This window comes from Ceratotherium simum, chromosome 5 (assembly GCF_057802395.1).
Source record: "Ceratotherium simum simum isolate JZ-2026a chromosome 5, ASM5780239v1, whole genome shotgun sequence".
Classification (NCBI taxonomy): Eukaryota; Metazoa; Chordata; class Mammalia; order Perissodactyla; family Rhinocerotidae; genus Ceratotherium; species Ceratotherium simum.
Window position 1 is genome coordinate 15,157,281 of NC_141904.1, and position 20,986 is coordinate 15,178,266.

General features: G+C 44.5%; 1 protein-coding gene across 2 annotated transcripts in view; it reads left to right on the forward strand.

The window, feature by feature from the left end:
• Positions 1 to 20,986, forward strand: part of DZIP1L (DAZ interacting zinc finger protein 1 like) — a 47,340-nt gene that overhangs the window by 13,281 nt on the left and 13,073 nt on the right. For both annotated transcript variants that reach the window (XM_087430523.1, XM_087430522.1), the window contains exons 5-12: positions 2,092 to 2,213; positions 2,910 to 3,071; positions 5,883 to 6,011; positions 12,788 to 12,850; positions 14,068 to 14,208; positions 16,515 to 16,545; positions 17,718 to 17,771; positions 20,387 to 20,520. In XM_087430523.1, the coding sequence (XP_087286649.1) occupies positions 2,092 to 2,213; positions 2,910 to 3,071; positions 5,883 to 6,011; positions 12,788 to 12,850; positions 14,068 to 14,208; positions 16,515 to 16,545; positions 17,718 to 17,771; positions 20,387 to 20,520 (836 nt within the window). The remainder of the gene's footprint in view (positions 1 to 2,091; positions 2,214 to 2,909; positions 3,072 to 5,882; positions 6,012 to 12,787; positions 12,851 to 14,067; positions 14,209 to 16,514; positions 16,546 to 17,717; positions 17,772 to 20,386; positions 20,521 to 20,986) is intronic.

A 20,986-nucleotide genomic window follows, 5' to 3' on the forward strand; every position in this document is an offset into this window, starting at 1 on the left:
TTATTCACAGTAGCTAAGATATGGAAGCAACCCAGATGTTCATTGATGGATGAATAGATAAGCAAAATGTGATATATACATGCAAGGGAATATTATTCAGCCTTAAAAAGAAAGGAGATTCTGCAATATGCTACAACATGGATGAAACTTGAGGACATTATGCTAGGTGAAATAAGTCAATCACAGAAGGACAAATACTGTGTGATTTCGCTGATGTGAGGTATCTAGAGCAGTCAAATTCATAGAAATAGAAAGTAGAATGGTGGTTGCCAGGGTCTGGGAGTACGGGGATTGGGGAGTCATTGTTGAATGGGTATGGAGTTTCTGTCTTACAAGATGAAAAGAGTTGTGGAGATGGATGGTGGTGATGGTTGCACAACATTATGAATATATTTAATACCACTGAACTCTACCTTTAAAAATGATTAAAGTTGGGGCTGGCCTGGTGGCACAAGCGGTTGGGTGAGCACGCTCTGCTGCAGTGGCCTGGGGTTTGCCGGTTCGGATCCCGGGGGCACACCGATGCACTGCTTGGCAAGCCATGTTGTGCATATAAAGTGGAGGAAGATGGGCACGGATGTTGGCCCAGGGCCAGTCTTCCTCAGCAAAAAAAAAGAGGAGGATTGGCAGATGTTAGCTCAGGGCTGATCTCCTCACCAAAAAAAAAAAAAGATTAAAATGGAAAATTTTATGTTATGTGTATTTTGTTACAATAAAAAAATACGCCTTTAATATAGAAAATCTAAATACAGGAAGGTAGAAAACAGAAAATGAAAACCATGGACAATATCACCTGCAGTTAATATTTTGGTCTATTCTCTGTGATTGTTTTTCCATGTACATATATAATCATATAGCATGCAGTTTTGACTATTGCTTATTTTGAATTAAGAATATATCACTTTTTCCAATGTCATTAAATCATCTTTGAAAACATGATTTTTAATGGCTGAATAGTGTCCCATCATGTGGCTATCACAATTTATTTCACAATTGAATTATTTCATAATTTATATGAGTTGCTCAAAAATTTCCCTATTATAAATCACATGATGATCCCCATTCTTGTTTGTGAATCCTTGTGCATATTCCTTATCATTTCCTTAATGTAAAGTGCTGTAAGGAGAGGGGGAATATGTTCTTAAGGAAACTTTTGCTACATTATTGTTTGTGACTTTTTTATTCTCAGGCAACTGGCTTCTCGGATACCCCAGCTCTCCTGTCCCATACCCACCTCAAATCACTTCGTTAACCCAAATTAATTTCTATTGCATCTAAAAATTGCTTGTTTCCAAAAAGTCCTGTCTGAAAAAAGCCATATCTCTTTTCAAAGAAAGGCTTCGTAGACTAACAGTATCATCTATCTAATAATCACTAAATGTACTTTAAAAAGTAACAAATGTTCAAGTACAGTTGGTGTCTTTTTCATTAACCCTTTACTCGGTTTATCAGTATGTGGGTTGGTTAGAACGTTCTTTTGTAATTCATTCTTTTTTTTAATCTTAAAAATTTAAAGTATACATTTAAACACCTTGGCTAAAAAGGTTCCTTCATAATGCATACTGCCTTTTTTTCATTTGAAATTTAAAACTATGCATTTAACTATACTATGTTACTGAAAAGAGTGAACAATTATTTTCATTACTTTAAACTCCTCCCTGATTGCGGTCGCGATACAGAGATATGTTCTTCGTGTTGCTGATCAGCGTGTGCAGGCTATTTGGTATTCTGCTTCTGTTACTCTACTAATTTTGCATCCACATTTCCATGTGTCAGTACTGTCAGAACAGTTATTTTAAATGACAATAATAGTAAACATTTATTGAACTGTCATGCCAGGCACAATGCTGAGCACTTTGCTTTATCACATTTCGTCCTCACAACAACCCTCTGAGTTAGGTGCTGTTATGATGTCCATTTTCCAGTTTGGGGAACACAGGGTGAGGGAGGCTATGTCATTTGCCCAAGGACAATGTCCAATGGAAGCGGCAAAGCTGGTCTCAGACTGGGATGTGACTGATTGCGTAGGTGAGGAACCACACTGACTTTTGGCCTTAAACTGGTCGCCCTCTTTTTGCATGGACTCCACAGGGAAACAGAAGAAGCAGGAACAGCCAGTGGAGGAGGTCTTGGAAGAGCTGCGGGCCACGCTCAAGTGGACCCAAGGGGAGCTGGAAGCCCAGAGGGAGGCTGAGAGGCAGCGGCAGCTCCAGGTGGGCCTGGAGATGAAAGGTCAGGGAGGCTCGCTCATGGACAACCCAGGAGACCCACGATGCCCCTGTATCCACAGGGCCAGAATGCCGGCTGCTTTCCCAGGGCTGGGAGTCAGAGCTGGGATTGCGTCTTCCAGGATGTGGCAAATGATTTTAGGTAGTCTGGCAAGGAAAATTCAGTTATTTTGCCAGACCTGTGTGGCCAAAAGTAGAGCAGAGAGTTGCAGTTTCCTGCATTATTCAGCACTCTCTGAGGGCATGTGAACCTGAATTTTCATTTCTTACACTGTACTGTTAGTTAGCTTTTTGAGGACAAAGACTGGATAGGCTCCAGAATCCAGCCCAGAGGAGGTGCTTAGGAAATATTTGTAGAATGAAAATACATACACTTGGCTTTACTCATTCCTTCACTTATTCATTCATCATTCATTCCCTCGGCATGCATTTATTGAGCACCAACTATGCCAGGCATTGTGAGGAACATAAAGAGAGAAAAGACATGATCCCTATCCTCAAGGGACTTTACAGTTCAGATAAGCCTTGTCCCACTCCAAGTCTAAACAATGGGGACTATGGGATGAATGTTCTTTGGGTCTCCATAGTGATTTGCATGGACAAGTGGCCCTAGCAGTTTCTCAGTAAATATTTGCCATAATGTGGAATTAATGATTCTGTTGTTTTTGCTTTTCTTTGTAGGAAGCAGAGATCACTCATCAGAGGGAAATAGAAGCTAAGAAAGAATTTGATGAATGGAAAGAAAAAGAGCGGGCCAAGCTATATGGGGAAATAGACAAGCTAAAAAAATTATTTTGGGACGAGTTTAAAAGTGTTGCCAACCATAACTCTACGCTAGAAGAGGTGCCCAACATAAAAGGCTTTTCAAAATTCTTTTGTTGAAAATCTGCTTATTTGTTCTCAAAATTCAGTTCTTAGTTTGTACAAGTTTTGTTTCATCTACCACTGGGGACTAATACACTGTGAAGCCAGACACTAGAGGCCTGGGCCTGGGACTGAATCCCTGCTCTATCACATACTGGCTGTGTGACCTTGGGCGAGTTACTTAACCTTCCTGTGCCTCAGCTGCTTTTCTGTAAGATAGATTGCTGAAACGGTTAAATTAGCACATAGACAGCACTTAACATTAGCTGGCATATGGTAAGAACTCCCTAGATATCATCCGTATTTTTGCAAAGGGCTTTCATCAGTGCACGAGAAATGAGGCAAAATTTAAATGAATGTATTTTTCTTCCAACAAATATTTGCTGTGCATTGGCCACCTACCAGGCACTCTGTTGGGGTCTGCGGAGGTCACACATGGTAGCTAACATTCTTTGCCTGTATTTACTGTTCTCTAGCCCTGGTGCAGAGCACTTTACATACACTAATTTCCAGTCCTCATAACAACTAAACAACCATAACATTCTCAAAGTAGGTACATCATTAGTTTATTAATTTCTTTTTTAAAGTTCTTTTTTTTTTTTTAAAACTATTATCATTCCTCCTTTACACGTGAAGACGTTGAGGCCACATAACTTGCCCAAATCCCACACAGCTGGGATTTGGACCCAGCTCTTTGAACTTCAAAGCCCCTGCTCTTCTACTGAATATACTATCAGTTTATTCAGGAAAACCTTATCAAAGCTATCCCTGGACTGCATCTTCTCATATAAACCTGGATGACTAAAACTGTATCAGGGAAAGAGTTTTGAGGAGACATATTTTCAGGATGTATTTAGCTCTGATTGGTCCTCAACATCAAGGAGAATCTTTCTTGTTTTTGAAAATTAACTGTCAAAGAGTGTTTCTCACAGTCAATCCACATTTTGCCTGAAGAAACACCTAGACAGCTTTTCCAGAAGGGGACTGTTATAGGATATGCTTGGAGTCCTGAGTGATCCATCATCTCAGTCTGAGATGGAAAGCCAAGGATGGAAGGCGGTGGGTTGAAACGAGAGGCTTGAGTGTGTGTGTGTGGTTTTCTATAGTGACCTGAGCCCTCCTATCCTAAATGCACCCCCAGTGTGGTCAGGGATGATTTGTGGAAGATGCTGCGCCACCATATGGAACTCATGCTGCTAACCCCAGCTCCATAGCCATCATTCCTGAGCTCGTCTGCACCTCTCCTCACGCCCACACTTCCCTGACACGGTGCTAGCTGACTAGACATTCGATAAATAGGCATTGATTTGAACTTGGAGTTGTTCCGAAACCACTTCATCAAGGGTCAAGGGGTTACTTTTGGTTAGAAATTCTCTGTTTTGGTAAATGAAGACATAATTCTTACCATCCATAGTTTCCTTCTAACTTGGATCACATTCTCTTAAACTGGAACATCAATTTTTTTTTTTTTTTTTGTCTTTCCCCTATAGGATTGCTTATGTTGTGTTTTTGTGGTTGTGTGTCTCCCCCATCTCCTCTCACCTGATATTTTATTATTTTATTTTTATTAAAGTGTAGGAGCCAAACTGGATACAAAATTCTCAGTGTAGTTGGATAATTATTTTATTTTTTAAAATTCTGGGGTGACGAACATAAGATTCCATTTAGAGTGATTGTGAAACACTGTAAGACAGTCCATTTTCAAAACATGGGGGAGGATTCTCCTTGATGTTAGGAGGACCAATGAGAGCTAAATACATTTTGAAAGTATTTCTCCTCAAAACTTCCCCCTGATACAGAAGTCTGAGAACTTCCTTTGGCTCTGTTACCCGACTGAAGAGAGAACTTTAGATTAGATGTAGGGTAAATCCGGCTGCCGAAGGAGTCCCTAGTCGGAGGGAAAATACCACGACAGTTTGTAATGCCAACACAGCCAGCTATCTGGTGTGTCATGAGCAGCAACGTGTAGACAGGAGTGACACACCAGAAGCTGAAAGTTGTGCTTACATCTGATAAAGCATTCGACTGTGAAAATATTCAAGGGGTTCAGAAATGGTTAACATATGGACCTCATATTGCTTTGGCAGTAATTGAGAAGAGTTAAATATTAGCAAGAATGATGCCACGTTAAACTCAGGGACCTGCAGTTCGTTAAGGCTTTGATAGGGCTTCTGAGTTTTATACGGAAATAGAGAGGGAGTGATTTGCTTTGTTACTGCAGTAGTGATATATTTAAAAGTATAACCATTGGTGGGTGGAAGGCACCTTCTCTTTGGTCCACTTTTCCTTCAGATCACACACCGCTAGCCCAGGAATCACTAGGCATTGGTGACATGGCTCCAAGCTGTGCAAGCCAGGCCTTCTTGGTGACAGCCAGCATATTTTTGTGGCAGGAGGGGCATGAGTCCCCAGGGAATGGTCTGGGTGCCTGAGACCCTCCCAAAGGCTCTGAGTCTGCTTCTCTTCAGCCTGTTGGAGACTGAGGAAGAAATGGGGCAGCTGTCAAGTGAGCCCTGGGTTTTGAGTACAGCAGAATTGCAGTGCGATGGAAATTCTGCTCTTGAATTCTGTTCTTCCGTGGAACTTGCTTCTCCTGTGCAAGGACTGAGCTCTCAGGAGAACCCTAACGAAGGGAAGGCGGACTTGTGTGAATATTAGCACGTGTGCAGATATCTAGTGAGGACGAGTTGGGGGTTTGGGGTTGGGATAAGGTGTGCCCTTCTGACACTGTTCAAGGGACAAAAGATAACACCGTGATCATTCATCCAAATAAAACTCTGCCCTGGCCAGAAACTGCAGGCGCTGCAGTCCCACAGTGTGATGGAGTCCCATCTCGGGTCGCTGCGGGATGAGGAGTCCGAGGAGCGGCTCAGGCAGGCGCAGGAACTCCGGGCCCTGAAGGAGAAGATGGAAATTCAGGTGAGCAGATGCCCCATGCCTTTCTTCCCAGAGCCAGCCAAGAACCATGCAGTCTTCCAACAAAGTTTCTTGGTTTTGCTCTGCGGTTTTAGGGAAGTTGAAAGACATCCGAGTTCTATGTTTTCAGACCCCCTGCCAGTACATGACTGCAGAGAATAGGGTTCTTATGCTTCTCAGGTGAGCTGATGATGTACACGTGTGCAATATCAGAATATGTACAGCTGTGTCTCTTATTTGGCAGCTTTGCCCTCATTTTGATTCCAACCCAGTTGAAAACAACTCTTAGAAAGTGTGACATCTCCTGGATTTGAAAATATTTGGGATAGATCTAGTGGTGTGATGGTAAATAACAACTGGCTCTCTGGAGCTAAAAAAGCTTTGATTTGTAGCATTTGCTGTTTCCCGTGATATAAATATTCCCATCATGGCTGATTTCATGTTACCAACGTGAGGTCACTGAATATGGAATTGGGAAGATGTGCACAATCCGCTCTCACGAGCCAGTAGGCGGTGGCTCTGGCCACCACTGGGTGAATCTTACAACGGTCCAGTTGTACATGGTCCAGTTATACGTGGTCTGTATCATGAGAATTCCATGGCAAGGAAGGACAATCGGCACAGTCATTAAATCATGTTGTGCTTCTGTTTCTGTCTTCCAAGATCGTTAAGAAAGAGCTTAACGTCTAACAGTCAGCAGTAAAGTGTTTCCACTGGGTGATGTTTCACAAGTTTCACATTAAAAAAAGTCGTTCTTTTTCTGTGAGCTCTGTTCTCCTCCTTTGCTTATTTTTCTATCGATTGCCTTCTCAATTTGTGAATTTGTATAATGTACAGAAATTAACCCTACCCTTTGTTGTTCTTGTAGCTATTTTCCCCAGTTTTCTGTTGGTCCTTCAACTTTGTTTATTGTGGCTTTGGCCATACAAAATTAATAAGGTTTATGTGGCCAAAATTATCAACCTTTTGTTATGGCCACAATGAGATTTAAAAAGAAAATTGTCCTGTGTTTTCTTTTAGTACTTTCATGGTCTCATTCATTCATTCATTCATTCATGCATACATACCACTTTATTGAGGTATGAGTGACATGTAAAAGGCTGTACATATTTAATGCAGACGACTCAGTGAGTTTGGGGATAAGTATACACCCTTGAAACCATCACCACCATCAGGGCAGAGACATATCCATCACCTCCCAAAGTGTGCTCCCACTCTTTTTATTCTTGTTATTATTAGTAGTATTGTTTGTGTGTGGTAATAACACTGACCATGAGATCTACCTTCTTAGCAAATTCTAAGTATACGATACAGTATATATATATCTTGCATAACAAACTTTGTACCTTTTGACCATAACTTCCTCATTTTCTCCTCCTCTTACCATCTGGCAATCACATTCTACTTTCTGTTTCTATGAGTTTTACTATTTTATATTCCAAATATAAGTGAGATCATGTAGTATTTGTCTTTCTGTGTCTGGTGTATTTCACTTAGCATAATGTCCTCTAGGTCCATCCATGTTGATGCAAATGGCAAGATTTCCTTCTTTTTTAAGGCTGAATATTATTATAGTGTATGTATATACCACATTTTCTTTATCCATTAATTCGTTGGTGGATTATTAGGTTTCCATATTTTGGCTGTTGTGAATAATGCTGCAATGAACATGGAAGTGTGGGTATCTCTTTGAGATCCTGGTTTCAATTCCTTTGGATCAATACCAAGAAGTGGAATTTCTGGATAATATGGTAGTTATATTTTTAATTTGTTTTAACAAGAGAAAAACAAACAGAGGTTTATTAACATGTATACCTCATATATACATGGGAGATACCTAGGGAAAATGAGTAACTCTTTTTAATTTTTTGAGGAGCCTCCATACTGTTTTCCATAATGGCTGTACCAATTTACATTCCCACCAACAGTGCACGAGGGTTCCCTTTTCTTTACATCCTCACCAACGCTTATCTTTTGTTTGTTTTTTAATAATAGCTATCTCAGCAGGTGTGAGGTGATATCTCATTGTGGTTTGATTTGCATTTCTCTGCTGATTAATGATGTTGAGCACCTTTTCACATACCTGCTGGCCATTTGTAGGTCTTTGTAGAAATGTCTATTCGGGTCCTTTGACCATTTTTTTTTTTCCTTTGACCATTTTTTAATTAGGTTATTTGTTTTTTTGCTATTGAGTTGTATGAGTTCCTTATATTTTGGATATTAACCCCTTATCAAATATATGGTTTGCAGATATTTTCTCTCATTCAGTAGGTTGCTTTTTCATTTTGTTGATTGTTTCGTTTGCTGTGCAGAAGCTTTAAGTTTGATGTAGTCCCACTTGTTTACTTTTGCTTTTGTTGCCCGTGCTTTTGAAGTCACATCCAAAAAAAATTACTGCCGGGGCTGGCCCTGTGGCGTAGCGGTTAAGCGCGCACGCTTCCCTGCTGGCGGCCTGAGTTTGGATCCTGGGCGGGCACCGATGCACCGCTTGTCAAGCCATGCTGTGGCAGCCTCCCATATAAAGTGGAGGAAGATGGGCACAGATGTTAGCCCAGGGCCAGTCTTCCTCAGCAAAAACAGGAGGATTGGCGTGGATGTTAGCTCAGGGCTGATCTTCCTCACAAAAAAAAAAACGTTCCAAGACCAGTGGCAAGGAGCTTTTCCTTTATGTTTTCTTCTAGTAGTTTTATGGTTTCAGGTCTTACATTTAAATCTTTAATCCATTTTGAGTTATTTTTGTGTATGATGTAAGATATTTGTCCAATTTCGTTCTTTTGCATGTGGGTATCCATTTTTCCCAGCACCACTTATTGAAGAGACTATCTTTTCCCTATTTTGTATTCTGGGTGTCCTTGTGGAAGATTAGTTGACTGTATATGTGTGAGTTTATTTCTGGGTTCTATATTTTGTTCCATTGGTCTATGTGTCTGTTTTTATGCCAATGTTTTGATGACTATAGCTTTGTAATATAATTTGAAATCTGGAAGTGATGCCTCTAGTTTTGTCTTTTTGCTCAAGCTTGCTTTGGCTATTTGGGGTCTTTCAAGGTTCCAATTGAATTTTAGGATTTGTTTTTCTATTTCTATGAAAACTGCTGTCAGAATTTTGATAGGAATTGCATTGAATCTGTAAATTGTTTTGGGTAGTATGGACATTTTAACAATATTCTTCCAGTCCATGAGCATGGAATATCTTTCCATTTATTTATGTCTTCTACAGTTTCTTTCATTGGTCTTTTATAGTTTTCAGTGTATAGATCTATACCTCCTTGGTTAAATTTGTTCTTAAGTATTTTATTGTTTCTGATGCTATTGTAAATGGGATTGTTTTCTTAATTTCTTTTTTGGATAGTTTGTTGTTAGTATATAGAAATGCAACTGATTTTTGCATGCTGATTTTTATCCTGCAACTTTACTGAATTTATGTATTCTAATAGCTTTTTTTGGTGGAGTCTTTAGGGTTTTCTATATATAAGATGATGTCATCTGCAAATAGAGATAATTTTACTTCTTCTTTTCCTATTTGAATGCCTTTTATTTCTTTTTCTTGCCTGATTGCTCTTTCTAGGGCTTCCAGTACTATCTTGAATAGAAGTGGTGAGAGTGGGCATCCTTGTCTTCTTGTTCTTGATCTTAGAGGAAAAGTGTTCAGCTTTTCACTGTTGTGTATGCTGTTACCTGTGGGCTTGTCATATATGGCCTTTATTATGTTGAGATGCATTCCTTCTATACCTAATTTGTTGAGCGTTTTTGTCCTGAAAGCATATTGAATTTTGTCAAATTCTTTTTCCACATCTATTGAGATGATCATATGATTTTATCTTTCATTCTTTTAATGTGGTGTATTACATTTATTGATTTGTGTATGTTGAACCATACTTGCATCCTGGAATAATCCCACTTAATAAAGGTGTATGTCCTTTTAATGTGCTGTTGAATTTTCATTTGCTTGTATTTTTGTTGAGGATTTTTGCATCTATGTTCATCAGAAATATTGGCCTGTAATTTTTTTTCCTGTAGTGTCTTTGACTGACTTGATAAGAGTAATGCTGGCCTCGTAAAATGAGTTTGAAAGTGTTTCTTCTTCAATTTTTTAGAAAAATTTCAGAAGAATTTGCATTAATTCTTTAGCTGTTTGATAGAATTCACCAGTGAGGCCATCTGGTTCTGGGCTTTTCCTTATTGGGAGATTTTTGATTACTGATTCAATCTCCTTATTCTTTATTGATTTGTTCAGATTTTTTATTTCTTTCTGACTCAGTCTTGGTAGTTTCTAGGAATTTGTCCATTTCTTCTAGAGTATCCAATTTACTGGTGTATAATTGTTCATAGTAGTCTCTTGTGATCTTTTGCATTTTTGTGGTATCAGTTGTAAGTCTCCTCTTTCATTTCTGATTTTATTTATTTGAGACTTCTCTTTTTCTTTGTCTAGCTAAGAATTTGTCAATTTTATATTTTCAGAAAGTCAACTCTTAGTTTTGTTGATCTTTTCTGTTGTTTTTCTATTCTCTATTTCATTTATATCTGCTCTAATCTTTATTTTCTTCGGTTTGCTAACTGTGGGCTTAGTTTTTTCTTCTTTTTCTAGTTCCTTGAGGTGTAAAGTTAGGTGGTTTATTTGACATCTTTCTATTTTCTCAATGTAGAAGTTTATCACTACAAACTTCCTTCTTAGAACTGCTTTTGCTGCATCCCATAAGTTTTGGTATGTTGTGTTTCCATTTTTGTCACAAGATATTTTTGGGTTTCCCCTTTGACCTATTGGTTGTTCAGGAGTGTGTAGTTTAATTTCCATGTATTTGTGAATTTTCCTGTTTCCTTGCTGTTATTGATTTCTAGTTTCAAGAATTGTGGTTGGAAAAGATTAACTTGATTTCAAGCTTAAATTGGTAAGACTTGTTTTGTGGGCTAACATATGGTCTATCCTTGGACACTTGAGAAGAATGTGTATTCTGCTACTTTTGGATGGAATGTTCTGTATATGTCTGTTCCATCCATTTGGTCTATACTGCTGTTCACATCCACTGTTTCCTTATTGATTTTCTGTCTGGATGGTCTATCCATTGTTGAAAGTGGAGTATTGAAGTCCCCTACTATTATTGTATTGCTGTCTATTTCTCCCTTTAGTTCTGTTAATATTTGCTTCATATGTTTAGGTGCTCTGATGTTGGGTGCATGTATATTTACAACTGTTATATCCTCTTGATGAATTGACCCCTTTATCATTATATAGTGATTTTCTTTGTCTCTTGTAACAGTTTTTGACTTAAAGTCTATTTTGTCTGATATAAGTAGAGCTACCCCTGTTTTCTTTTGGTTACCATTTGCATGAAATATCTTTTTCTATCCCTTCAGTTTTAGCCTATGTGTGTACTTAAAGCTAAAGTGAGTGTCTTGTAGGCAGCATATAGTTGGATCGTGTTTTTTTTTTTTTTCCCATTCAGCCACTCTTCATCTTTTGATTGGAGAATTTAATCTATTAAATTTAAAGTAATTATTGATAAGTAAGGACTTACAATTGCCATTTTGTTAATCCTTTTCAGACTGTTTTGTAGTTACTTTGTTCCTTTCTTCCTCTCTTGCTGTCTTCCTTTGTGATTTGATGATTTTTTTTTTTTGATGAGGAAGAATGGCCCTGAGCTAACATCTGTTGCCAATCTTCCTCTTTTTGCTTGAGGAAGATTCGCCCTGAGCTAACGTCTGTGCCAATCTTCCTCTACTTTGTACATGGGACACCACCACAGCATGGCTTGATAAGCGGTGTGTAGGTCTGCACCTGGGATCCAAACCCGCGAACCCCAGGCTGCTGAAGTGGAGCACGTGAAGTTAACCACTGTGCCACTGGGCCAGCCCTGATAATTTTTTTGTAGTGGTATACTTTGATTTCTTTCTCTTTGTCTTTTACATATCTGCTACACGTTTTGTTCTTTGTGATTACATGAGGCTTACATAAACATCTTATAGTTACAGCAGTCTATTTTCAGCTGATAACAACTTAACTTTGATTGTATTCAAATACTCTACACTTTTACTTCTCCTCCTCCCACACCTCCTGGTGTCCACAAGCCAGCCACCAGGATCTGTGGCTGGTTGTTGAGATCCAAGTGCTGGCACCACAAGCCAGTCCAGCTGTGCCGACTCCTTGAATTCTGGGTGGGGTGAGACAGAAGGGGGCCTCCGGGGCAGTGTTCCTTAGGCTGGGGCAGTTGGGTACTCACTCTCTCTCACTTTCCCCCATGGGAGAAATCGCAGGCTGAGGGCATCTCTCTTGGCACTGAGCTGTGCTGCCTTGGGGGACGGCTGATGCAGGGAAAGTGAAACTGTTCTTCTCACCTCTTCAATGCATCTATTCTTGGATTTTTTGCTCCGCTGAGGTGCTGGACACTCTCAGCTGGATTCCGGGCCTCCCAAAAAGGTATTCTCATCTGCGGGTGGTTTGAGAGCTGGAACCTCCTATTCCACCATCTTGCTGACATCACTTCTGTTTTTTAAGTTTAAATCTTTGACCACCTAGAATTTATTTTGGGTAAGAGATGAAATAAGGATCCAAGTTCATATTTTTTTTTTCCAGGCAGTTAGCTATTTGTTTGAACATCATTTGTCAGTAACCCATTTTCCCCCAGACTAAGATTCCATTTTCCCCCCATCTTTGTCTGGGCTTTCTATCCTCTTCACTGCTCTGTCTGCCTAATCATGAGCCGGTACTTTTTCCTTCCTGTAGCTTTATACTATATTCTAATATCTAGAGAGGCCCATTTGATAAACCTTTAATCTTTTCAGAAAACAGAGTGGAAGAGGAAAATGAAGGAACTGCAGGAACAGCACGCAGCTCAGAAGAAAGAGGTAGCTCTCGTTGGCGTCGGGGGAGCTTGATTTCCCGTGACCTTCTCTCATCCTTCAGCACCCCCACCCTTCACCCCCTATCTTGAACTGGTGGGCAGATATTTTATTGTTGATATTGGTCCTGGCTGTTGACCCCCATCAATACATAGAGGGGGTCAGCTGCCCAGACAGCAGCTTCCCTGGCCAGGAGCAGGGGCCTCCAGACCTTCTCTCTGAATCTAACACATCCTTTACTCTGTGGCCCCCCCTCCAGCGACCCCTTCAGACCCTCCAAGAAGGGTTGTGCTGTAAACTCAGATGAATTGCCTGGTCTTTGGTGTTGTGTGGCCTTCTTTGAAATCCCACCCAGGAGAGAACCAGGTGGCTGTGGCCTTCAGGGATAGTTCAGGAGGAGCCCAAATGGAAGTGCTCGGCTACCGAGACCAGTGAACAGAGAGCGGCAGGCCCCAGGGCAGAGAAGACAGCTTCTGTCAAAATGCCCCTGAGGAGGCGGCAAGACCAGGAGGAAGCTGATTAACAAGAGCCCAGGTTCTGCCTGCAGAAAGCTCACCAGATAAAAGTGCTTAGATCAGAGGCTGGTACGTGGTGGACAACCCCGGGCCAGTAATCCCCACCTGATGGGTTTATTTTATTTGAAATATTTTAAAGTGGGAAATATATTCATATTTGTTTCAAAAGCAGAAGAAATATGTTAAGGCACACTGAGTAAAGTCTGACTTCCACCCCATCTCCAACTACCTGTCCCTAACACGCACCCCACAGCTGACCACTTTTGTTGCCTTCTTCCGTATTCTTCTGGAGGTTCTTTATGGAAATGGAAATAAATAGTCTCATTTTCTCTGCCCTTACACCAGAGGTAGCATGTTACCACATTTTCTTCACCTTTTGTTTTCACCTAGAATCATCCATTTGATGATTTTTAAATGGCCTCCACTTACTGAGTGTCCTTCAGTGGGTGGCCACACCTGACAGAGAGCCTTTTTGCCTTGGTTTTAGGGGCTTGCATTCAATTCTCACTTCTCCTCAAGCACAGCTTGAAAACGTCCCCTGGAAGGTGGTCAGTCTTGTTAGAAAGCCACCCGCCCGGGTCTGGAAGCCTGTACCCTGCTTCGGGTGGAATCCCGACCACCGTTTGCCCACAGGTGCCAGTGTGGCTGACATTGGGCTCTCAGAGTCCCTGCAGACGTCTGACTGACTGAGCATCCTGTGTCCACCAGCTGCAGGGGCAGAACGAGAGGCTCCAGGCCTCCCTGTCTCAGGACCAGAGGAAAGCAGCGGCCCAGGCCCAGCGCCAGATCAACGCCCTCCACGCCCAGCTCCAGGAACAAGCGAGGCTCATCGCCTCCCAGGAGGAGATGGTAGGTCTGTTCCTCCTCCCAGCCAGGCCCCGGTGCCCCTGGGTCTCTTCCCTGCAGGATCTCCTTAGATTCTCCTGGACTCGTCGGCACTAGTCCCATTAGTCAGGCTCTTTCAAGAGGGAGAAGAGTCTCAGGCTTGAGGGGCACGAAGTGGTGAGGACCAGCCTGCCTCCCTCCAGGCTGAAGGTGTGCTGTTGTCCTGAGGGCTGTGTAGTGGGTTCACACTAACGCCAGAGACCGTAGAAGTGCCAGCACCTGGTCGATACTTTGCTTATTACTTTATTTAAGCCTCACTCCTGCCCTTCAAGGCAGATGTTACCTTCTCCCCATCTTCATTTGACAGATGATGAAACAGGCTGGAGAAGTCAAGGGCTCACTCAAGTCCACACAGGTCTTGAGATTCACACCTACCCCGGCAGGTGGAACGCAAGGCTTGTGCTCCCTTCACTGTGTTCTCAGACACAATTTCTCAACCAACACCTTTTTCATAAGTTGACAGCCTCTGAGGAGGTTGTCAGATAGACTGGTGGATGAAAAGGTACTTACTCACTAAGCACCCTCTCCTGGAAGTAACCCCTGCGACTCTTCACCTGTTGCTGATGATTCTCTGCCCAGCCCGGGCTCAGCTCCCCCTTCTGCACCCCAGGTCGGTGGAGAAGTGTGTCTCTCCCCAGCTGGGCACCTCCTGTGGCCTCAGGTCCTTGTCATGGTTCTGACCCCCCCCCCCAGCTATGCTGGGCTGAGCACCTGCTGTCCCCATCTAGTCCAGTCTTCCTGTTCCTGCACCCCAGCCACACTTCACCCAGTCAATGTATCTAACCCACTCCCTTGCTGCTTTTCTTTTTACTGTTCCCCCCAAAACACTTAGCTCTTCACTGCTGGGGCCACTTCAGGTCCAGTCTGGAGGTTTCCTCCTTATGTTACCCAGGACTCTTGTTTGCAAATGTTTCAGTTAGGAAACCATTGGCTAAACATAACAGAATAGGTTAATAGGGGTTTATTTTTATTGTAACACCAAAAGAGGTGACAATTGTTGGCCTTGGTTTAACAGCAGAATTATGCCATTGGAAATCCAGACTCTGGGGGCTTTTTTTTTTTCTTTTGTACCATCTTTAGCATGTTACTTTTTGTTTGCATGCTTGACTCTCATAGTTGCAAGATGGCTGCCATAGACCCAACCATCACAAACATATTCAATGGAAGAAGCTGATGAAAAGGCCCCTTCCCAAGACTTGTGCTTGTATTTTATCAGTTAAAGCTGTGTTTCCTGGGCAACTATGGCTGCAATGAAGGTTAGAAAATAAATAATTAGTTTTACAGTCTCTAGAATAGAGGTGGGCACAGGAGGAAACAGTTGGAAATGGACGTTGGATGAGTCATTCATCAGCAGGTAATAAAAACAACTCAAGCTTAAGCAGAAGAAGGAATTTGTCATAAGGGTAGATGGGGTGTCTCACAGAGCTCAAGCAGGGGGGCAGCTGAGTCTGGGAATAAACTGGGACCGGAGACATGAATGTGGTCAGGCCCTTTCCTCCACTGTGTGTCTCTGTTCCTTTCTCTATTTCTGCTTCAATTTTTTCTTTTACTCTGAAGATCAGCTTCCACTCCATATGTGTCCCATGTGGCAAAACAAACAAGCAAACAAATAAACAAACAAAGAGAACAAAAACCCAAACCAGATGGCTGCCAATAGCTCTTGACTCCACATGTTACCCGTCCAGAACTCTCTGCCCAAACCTGGACAGTCAGCTATGGTGCCGTCTGGAGTCACGTTGTCACGAGTGGCTGCCCCGTCTGCAACTATGTGGAAGGAGGAAGAAGAAGCGCTTCCTGGAAGAGGGGGGTTGAGCAGACAGTTCAGTGACTGTCCACATCACGCCTCCTTCGTCCCGGGGACACTCAGCTCAGATGCCCACATCGCGGGAGGGGGGCCTACCTTGCCCTGGCTGTTTTCCTCCAATTGTACCAATAATACTGACTGTGTGCATATCCCCCTCTGCTTGCCTGGGGCTCCTACCCTTCACACCAGAGTCCCTCTCTGAAGAGGGGGCGTTCTTGCCTCCCCACCATAGGAAAATGGAGCATGGTGCCATCCTGGTTGCTGTCATTCAACCTTGGTGCCATCCCCTCTCACATATGGATGGCAGGAGATGCTCTCGGGACTTGGGGCCGTGTACTCCGAGCTCCTTCCAGTTCCCAGTGGCTTGGAAACAGCAGATGTCCCTTCTTCACAGTGTTAGGCAGACTCACTGCTCAGAGCAGCGTTCCTAGTTGGCTCTAACCTGTTCTGTTCCACATCTTTGCAGATCCAGACCATGTCTCTCAGGAAGGTGGACGGTAAGTCTGCACGGGATGGTTTGCAACAATCTTGGCTGTTGTCTTTGTCTCTTCTCTCTTCTGTCCCCGACCAGTCGATTTATAGGCTGAGGATGGGTGACAGCTGCCCGTGGACTTGTGGTGTCAGGCTCTCTGGCTGGGTGATGGGGCTTGAGAAGACAACTGCTTCTGGGATGGACAGGGGTCCAGCCCGGCGTTTGTGCTGAAGGCATTCCACGTGGCTGGCAGGGTTCCTTGCCTGGCCTGCTCTTCTCTGTTGGGTGGTGGAGACCTGGGGAGGGGGTGGGGAATTTGGGGGCGGTGATTGGTGGAGCCGGGTTCATGAACAGCTCTTTCTAATTCACATGCCTGTGGTTCAGGCCATTGACCTTTGCCTTGTTCCCAGCGTGTAGCAGGTTGACCCCAAATCTATGTGAATGTGGCCTGTTTGGGGTATACGCTCTCCTCCTCTTGGGTGATCTGGAGTGCTGGTGTGTGCGCACGTGTGAGTCTGTGAGTGTGTGATGGAGTGCAGGTGCTGGCGTCTAAAGGGAGATGGCAACCTACAGGGGACTGCTCCTGACCCTTGACCCTCCTGACCCTTGACCAGCCCCTGATGAAGCCTGGCCCATCCTACTCCACCCACCTCCCCTGTCCTATCCCTTTAGCTACCCTTCTGCTTTTTCTTGCAAACCCACACGTCTCTTCCCATCCTCTGCCTCGAGGCTAGCCGTTTCTTTCCCAGTCTTGCAATCAATTCAGAGAGGCACTGTTCCTGTGGCCCCGAGCTTCCTGGCTGCTGGGGCTGCTGTGTGTGCCGTTAATAACAGCCTTGTGCCATGCACTTCACCAGGCACTTCAGATTTCCTGTCTCATTACCTTGTCCCCACGATTTCCTGTGGGGTGGGTATTATTATCCTCATTTTCTGGATGAGGAGACTGAGGCTTAGAGGGGCTCAAGGACTTGCCATGTTGTGCACAGCTAGTGAGGGGCAGAGTGGGAACGTGAACGCTGATCTTTCTGCTTTGGTGTCTGTGGTTGTGACCACTGCTCCACCCTGTCTCTCTCTGGTAAAGAAATGGCTGGAGGGCTTGCTCCTTCTGGCCGCCACTCACATGGTGTCCCACACTCTTCTCTGAGTCAGGGGTGGGGTCCATGTATTGGAGCCACTAACTGTTCCTCCTCTCCCCAGGGATCTGCGAGGGCCCGAAGGCTGTGGGCACCGAAGAGGACTCTTCCGAGGAAGGTGGGGCCTCATTTTCTCCCCTGCTGTCCACTGCAGAGAGCAGATTCACTGCCTCTCATTGTGTAGTTCAGCTTTGCTTAACTGTATCTGGCCACCTGAACAGCGTGCAGGGAACTAGGGACATGAAATAAGTATTTCTTAAGCACCTTGTGTGTGTCAGGTGTGCTACACACAGGTACTAACATGCAGTCTGCTGGTTCACTGATGGGGAAATCCAGGCTCAGAGAGGGTCAGTGCCTTGCCCAGAGTCACAGAGCGAGCAGGTGGTGGAGCCAGGATTTGGGGCAGCATCTGATGCATGGCCTGTCCCTCGTGCCTGCCCCACTGCCTCTCACCCAATACTGTCCAGAGCAGTGGATGAGGCATTGCTGGTTGGCTGAAAATGGCCTTTGCTGTTTTGTTCTGTGTCGTGAGTGTGCTGCAGACAGATCTCGCAGGCCTAACTGATGTGCAGGAGTCCGGCCCCCTCTTAAGAGCACCGAGTACCTGCTGTTTTAATTCACTCCATTCAGTGACTGGCTCTGATTTGCAGATTTCTCAACCAGATGTTTTGAGGGGATGCAAAGGAGAAGTGAAAAAAGCAGAAATGCTCCCTGACTGCAGGGAGCTCCCGGGATAGTCAGGGAGAAGGAGCTTGCAGGAAAGATGAGAGAGTGCACACAGCCAACCTGCTGGGGTATGGCAGTTCTAGAGTGACCAACACGTGACCCAGGACAGGGTTTTATTTGTGTCACCAAAGAGTTCATCACGGGTATTTTATTTTGTTTTTTAATACAATATTTTCCTTTACTTTTGAGACAGTAATTTATGCTGTTGGCAAAAAAAAAAAAAAAAAAAAAAGAAAGAAAGACCGTGAAAGGATGTACAGTGAGAAGAAGGTGTCCCTCCTGCCGGGTCCAGTTTCTACCTGGAGAGTCCACTGTTAATGTTTCTCATGTGTCTTTCCAGAGATACTGGTGCAAATACAAGCACGCGTGTGTACGCATTCCTTTCCTTTTTCCCAAATGGGAGCCCACTATATATGTTGTTCTGTAGTTATTTATTTTCTTAACAGCTTATTTGGGAAATCACTTTATGTAGAGCTGCTTCATGAATTTTTCGGGGCTTTGCAGTATTCCGCTGGGTGGAGGAAACAAAATGTATTTAACCAGTTCTGTACTACCCCCACCCCCACCCCATGCACTTAACTTCGGGATGTGGTAGGAAAAATTAGAGTTACCAGGAGGTGCCAATGCTGTGGCTCACACTGTGAGAATCATTGCTCTAGACTAGTTGGTTCTCAGGCTGGGCTGTTTGTTTGAAGATCTGGGGAGTTTTAAAAATAACAATTAAGGCCAGGGCCCACCTTCCGAGATTCTGCTGTAATGTCTGGGGCCCGGGGCATTCGGGTCTGCGGCCAGGGCTGCGATCACCACCCTCGACGGTGAGCTCCTTGAGGGGAGAGAGAGGGTTTTCCTCTGTGTCCCCAGCAGCCCGCGCTGGCCTGTTCACACTCCTTTTTTTTTTTTTGTGAGGAGATCAGCCCTGTGCTAACATCTGCTAATCCTCCTCTTTTTTTGCTGAGGAAGACTGGCCCTGGGCTAACATCCATGCCCATCTCCCTCCACTTTATATGGGACGCTGCCACAGCATGGCTTGCCAAGCAGTGCGTTGGTGCACGCCCGGGATCCGAACCGGCGAACCCCGGGCCGCTGCAGCGGAGCACGCGCACTTAACTGCTTGCGCCACCGGGCCGGCCCCTGTTCACACTCCTTTTACTTGCCACTAAATGTCTATCAAGTGAATCAAAGGGCTGGTCCAGCTCTGACGGCAGGGGCCCCCCAATGGACGTAAAGAGCGCTTCTGGGAGGCCTCCCTGTCTCACCCTGGACGGCCCCTCTGCAGCAGTTACCGCATTTTATTGTCATTGCTCATTTTGTTGCCCTCTGGGTCGGGATTTCTTAAGGTGTGGTCTGTGGCTCACCTCCATCAGAAACATCTGGGCAAGTTAAAATGCAGGTTCCAGGGCCCTTCCCCAGACCTGTGGAAGCTGACTCTCTGGAGGGTGGGGCCAGGGAATGTGCTGTTTGAACCCATGTGATTCTGATGTTTGCTACAACTGGAGGGAGAACCCCTGATCTAGACAGCAGACTTGAAGGCAGCAGGGACCCATCTAACCTGTCCACTGTTATATCCTCTGGACGGGAACAGAAGTGGCACAGCAATGGGATTAGGGCATCGGGTGGGGCCAGGACTAAGCTGGAGCTGGCAGCAGGCAGGGCCTGGAACCTGGATTTAGAATGGAGCCCAGGGAACAAGCTGCGGTCAGGACCCAAGTGAAGTCAAAAGCCCGGATGTCCCGAGTTATCCTGGGCAGGATTGAGCCCAGATCTTGCACGTCCAGACTGGCAGGGCATGAGAATCCTGAAGCAGGGCGGGGGGGTGGCTCTGAGGCAGTGGTACCCAGGCCCAGCTTCTAACCCGGGAATGGACACTCTCGGGCGGGGTCAGTGGCCCTGGGCTCACAGGCTGGAGACCAGGCTCACTGGCTGAGTGAGGGCCAGGCGGGTGCAGTGGGCTTCGGGAATGGAGGCTGCAGGTGCCCAGGCTGACCTTGGTGACTGTCTGTGCTGCAGAGCTGGAGGCCTCCCAAGATGGACAGCAGAAGGTGCTGGCAGCTCTGAGGCGAAACCCCACCTTGCTGAAGCAGTTCAGACCAGTCCTGGAGGACACCCTGGAGGAGAAACTGGAAAGCATGGGGATAAAGAGGGTAAGCCCCAGGGCCGCTGTTGTAAGGGCCGGTACCCACTGTGTAGGCACAAGATGTTCTTAAACTGACACACGATCGATTGCTCTTTACACCGTAAGTCTATTCCTCTTATTTGTTCCGATTGGGGCACCTTTGGTGTCCATAATGTGAACCCACCCAGCTTCTCCCCTCACCTCACAGAGGCAGTGTGGTCCCTACTCTGTCTCCAATGGCTTCTTGAGATCAGCCCTACCTGGCCAACGACGCCACCCTGCACCCTGACTCTCCGTGCTCTCCCCTCATTGGTTACTTTCTTCTGTGTTTCTAATTAAATTTTCTGACAGAGGGAATTTAATTGGTTCAATCTGACCTCTGGATGGGTCCCTTCGATGGAGTGTCCATCATCAGTGGCACACGTGGCCACGCCCACTCAGCAGGTGGGACAGGCTCTGAAAGCTGTGTCTGGTGCAAATTAGTATTTTATACC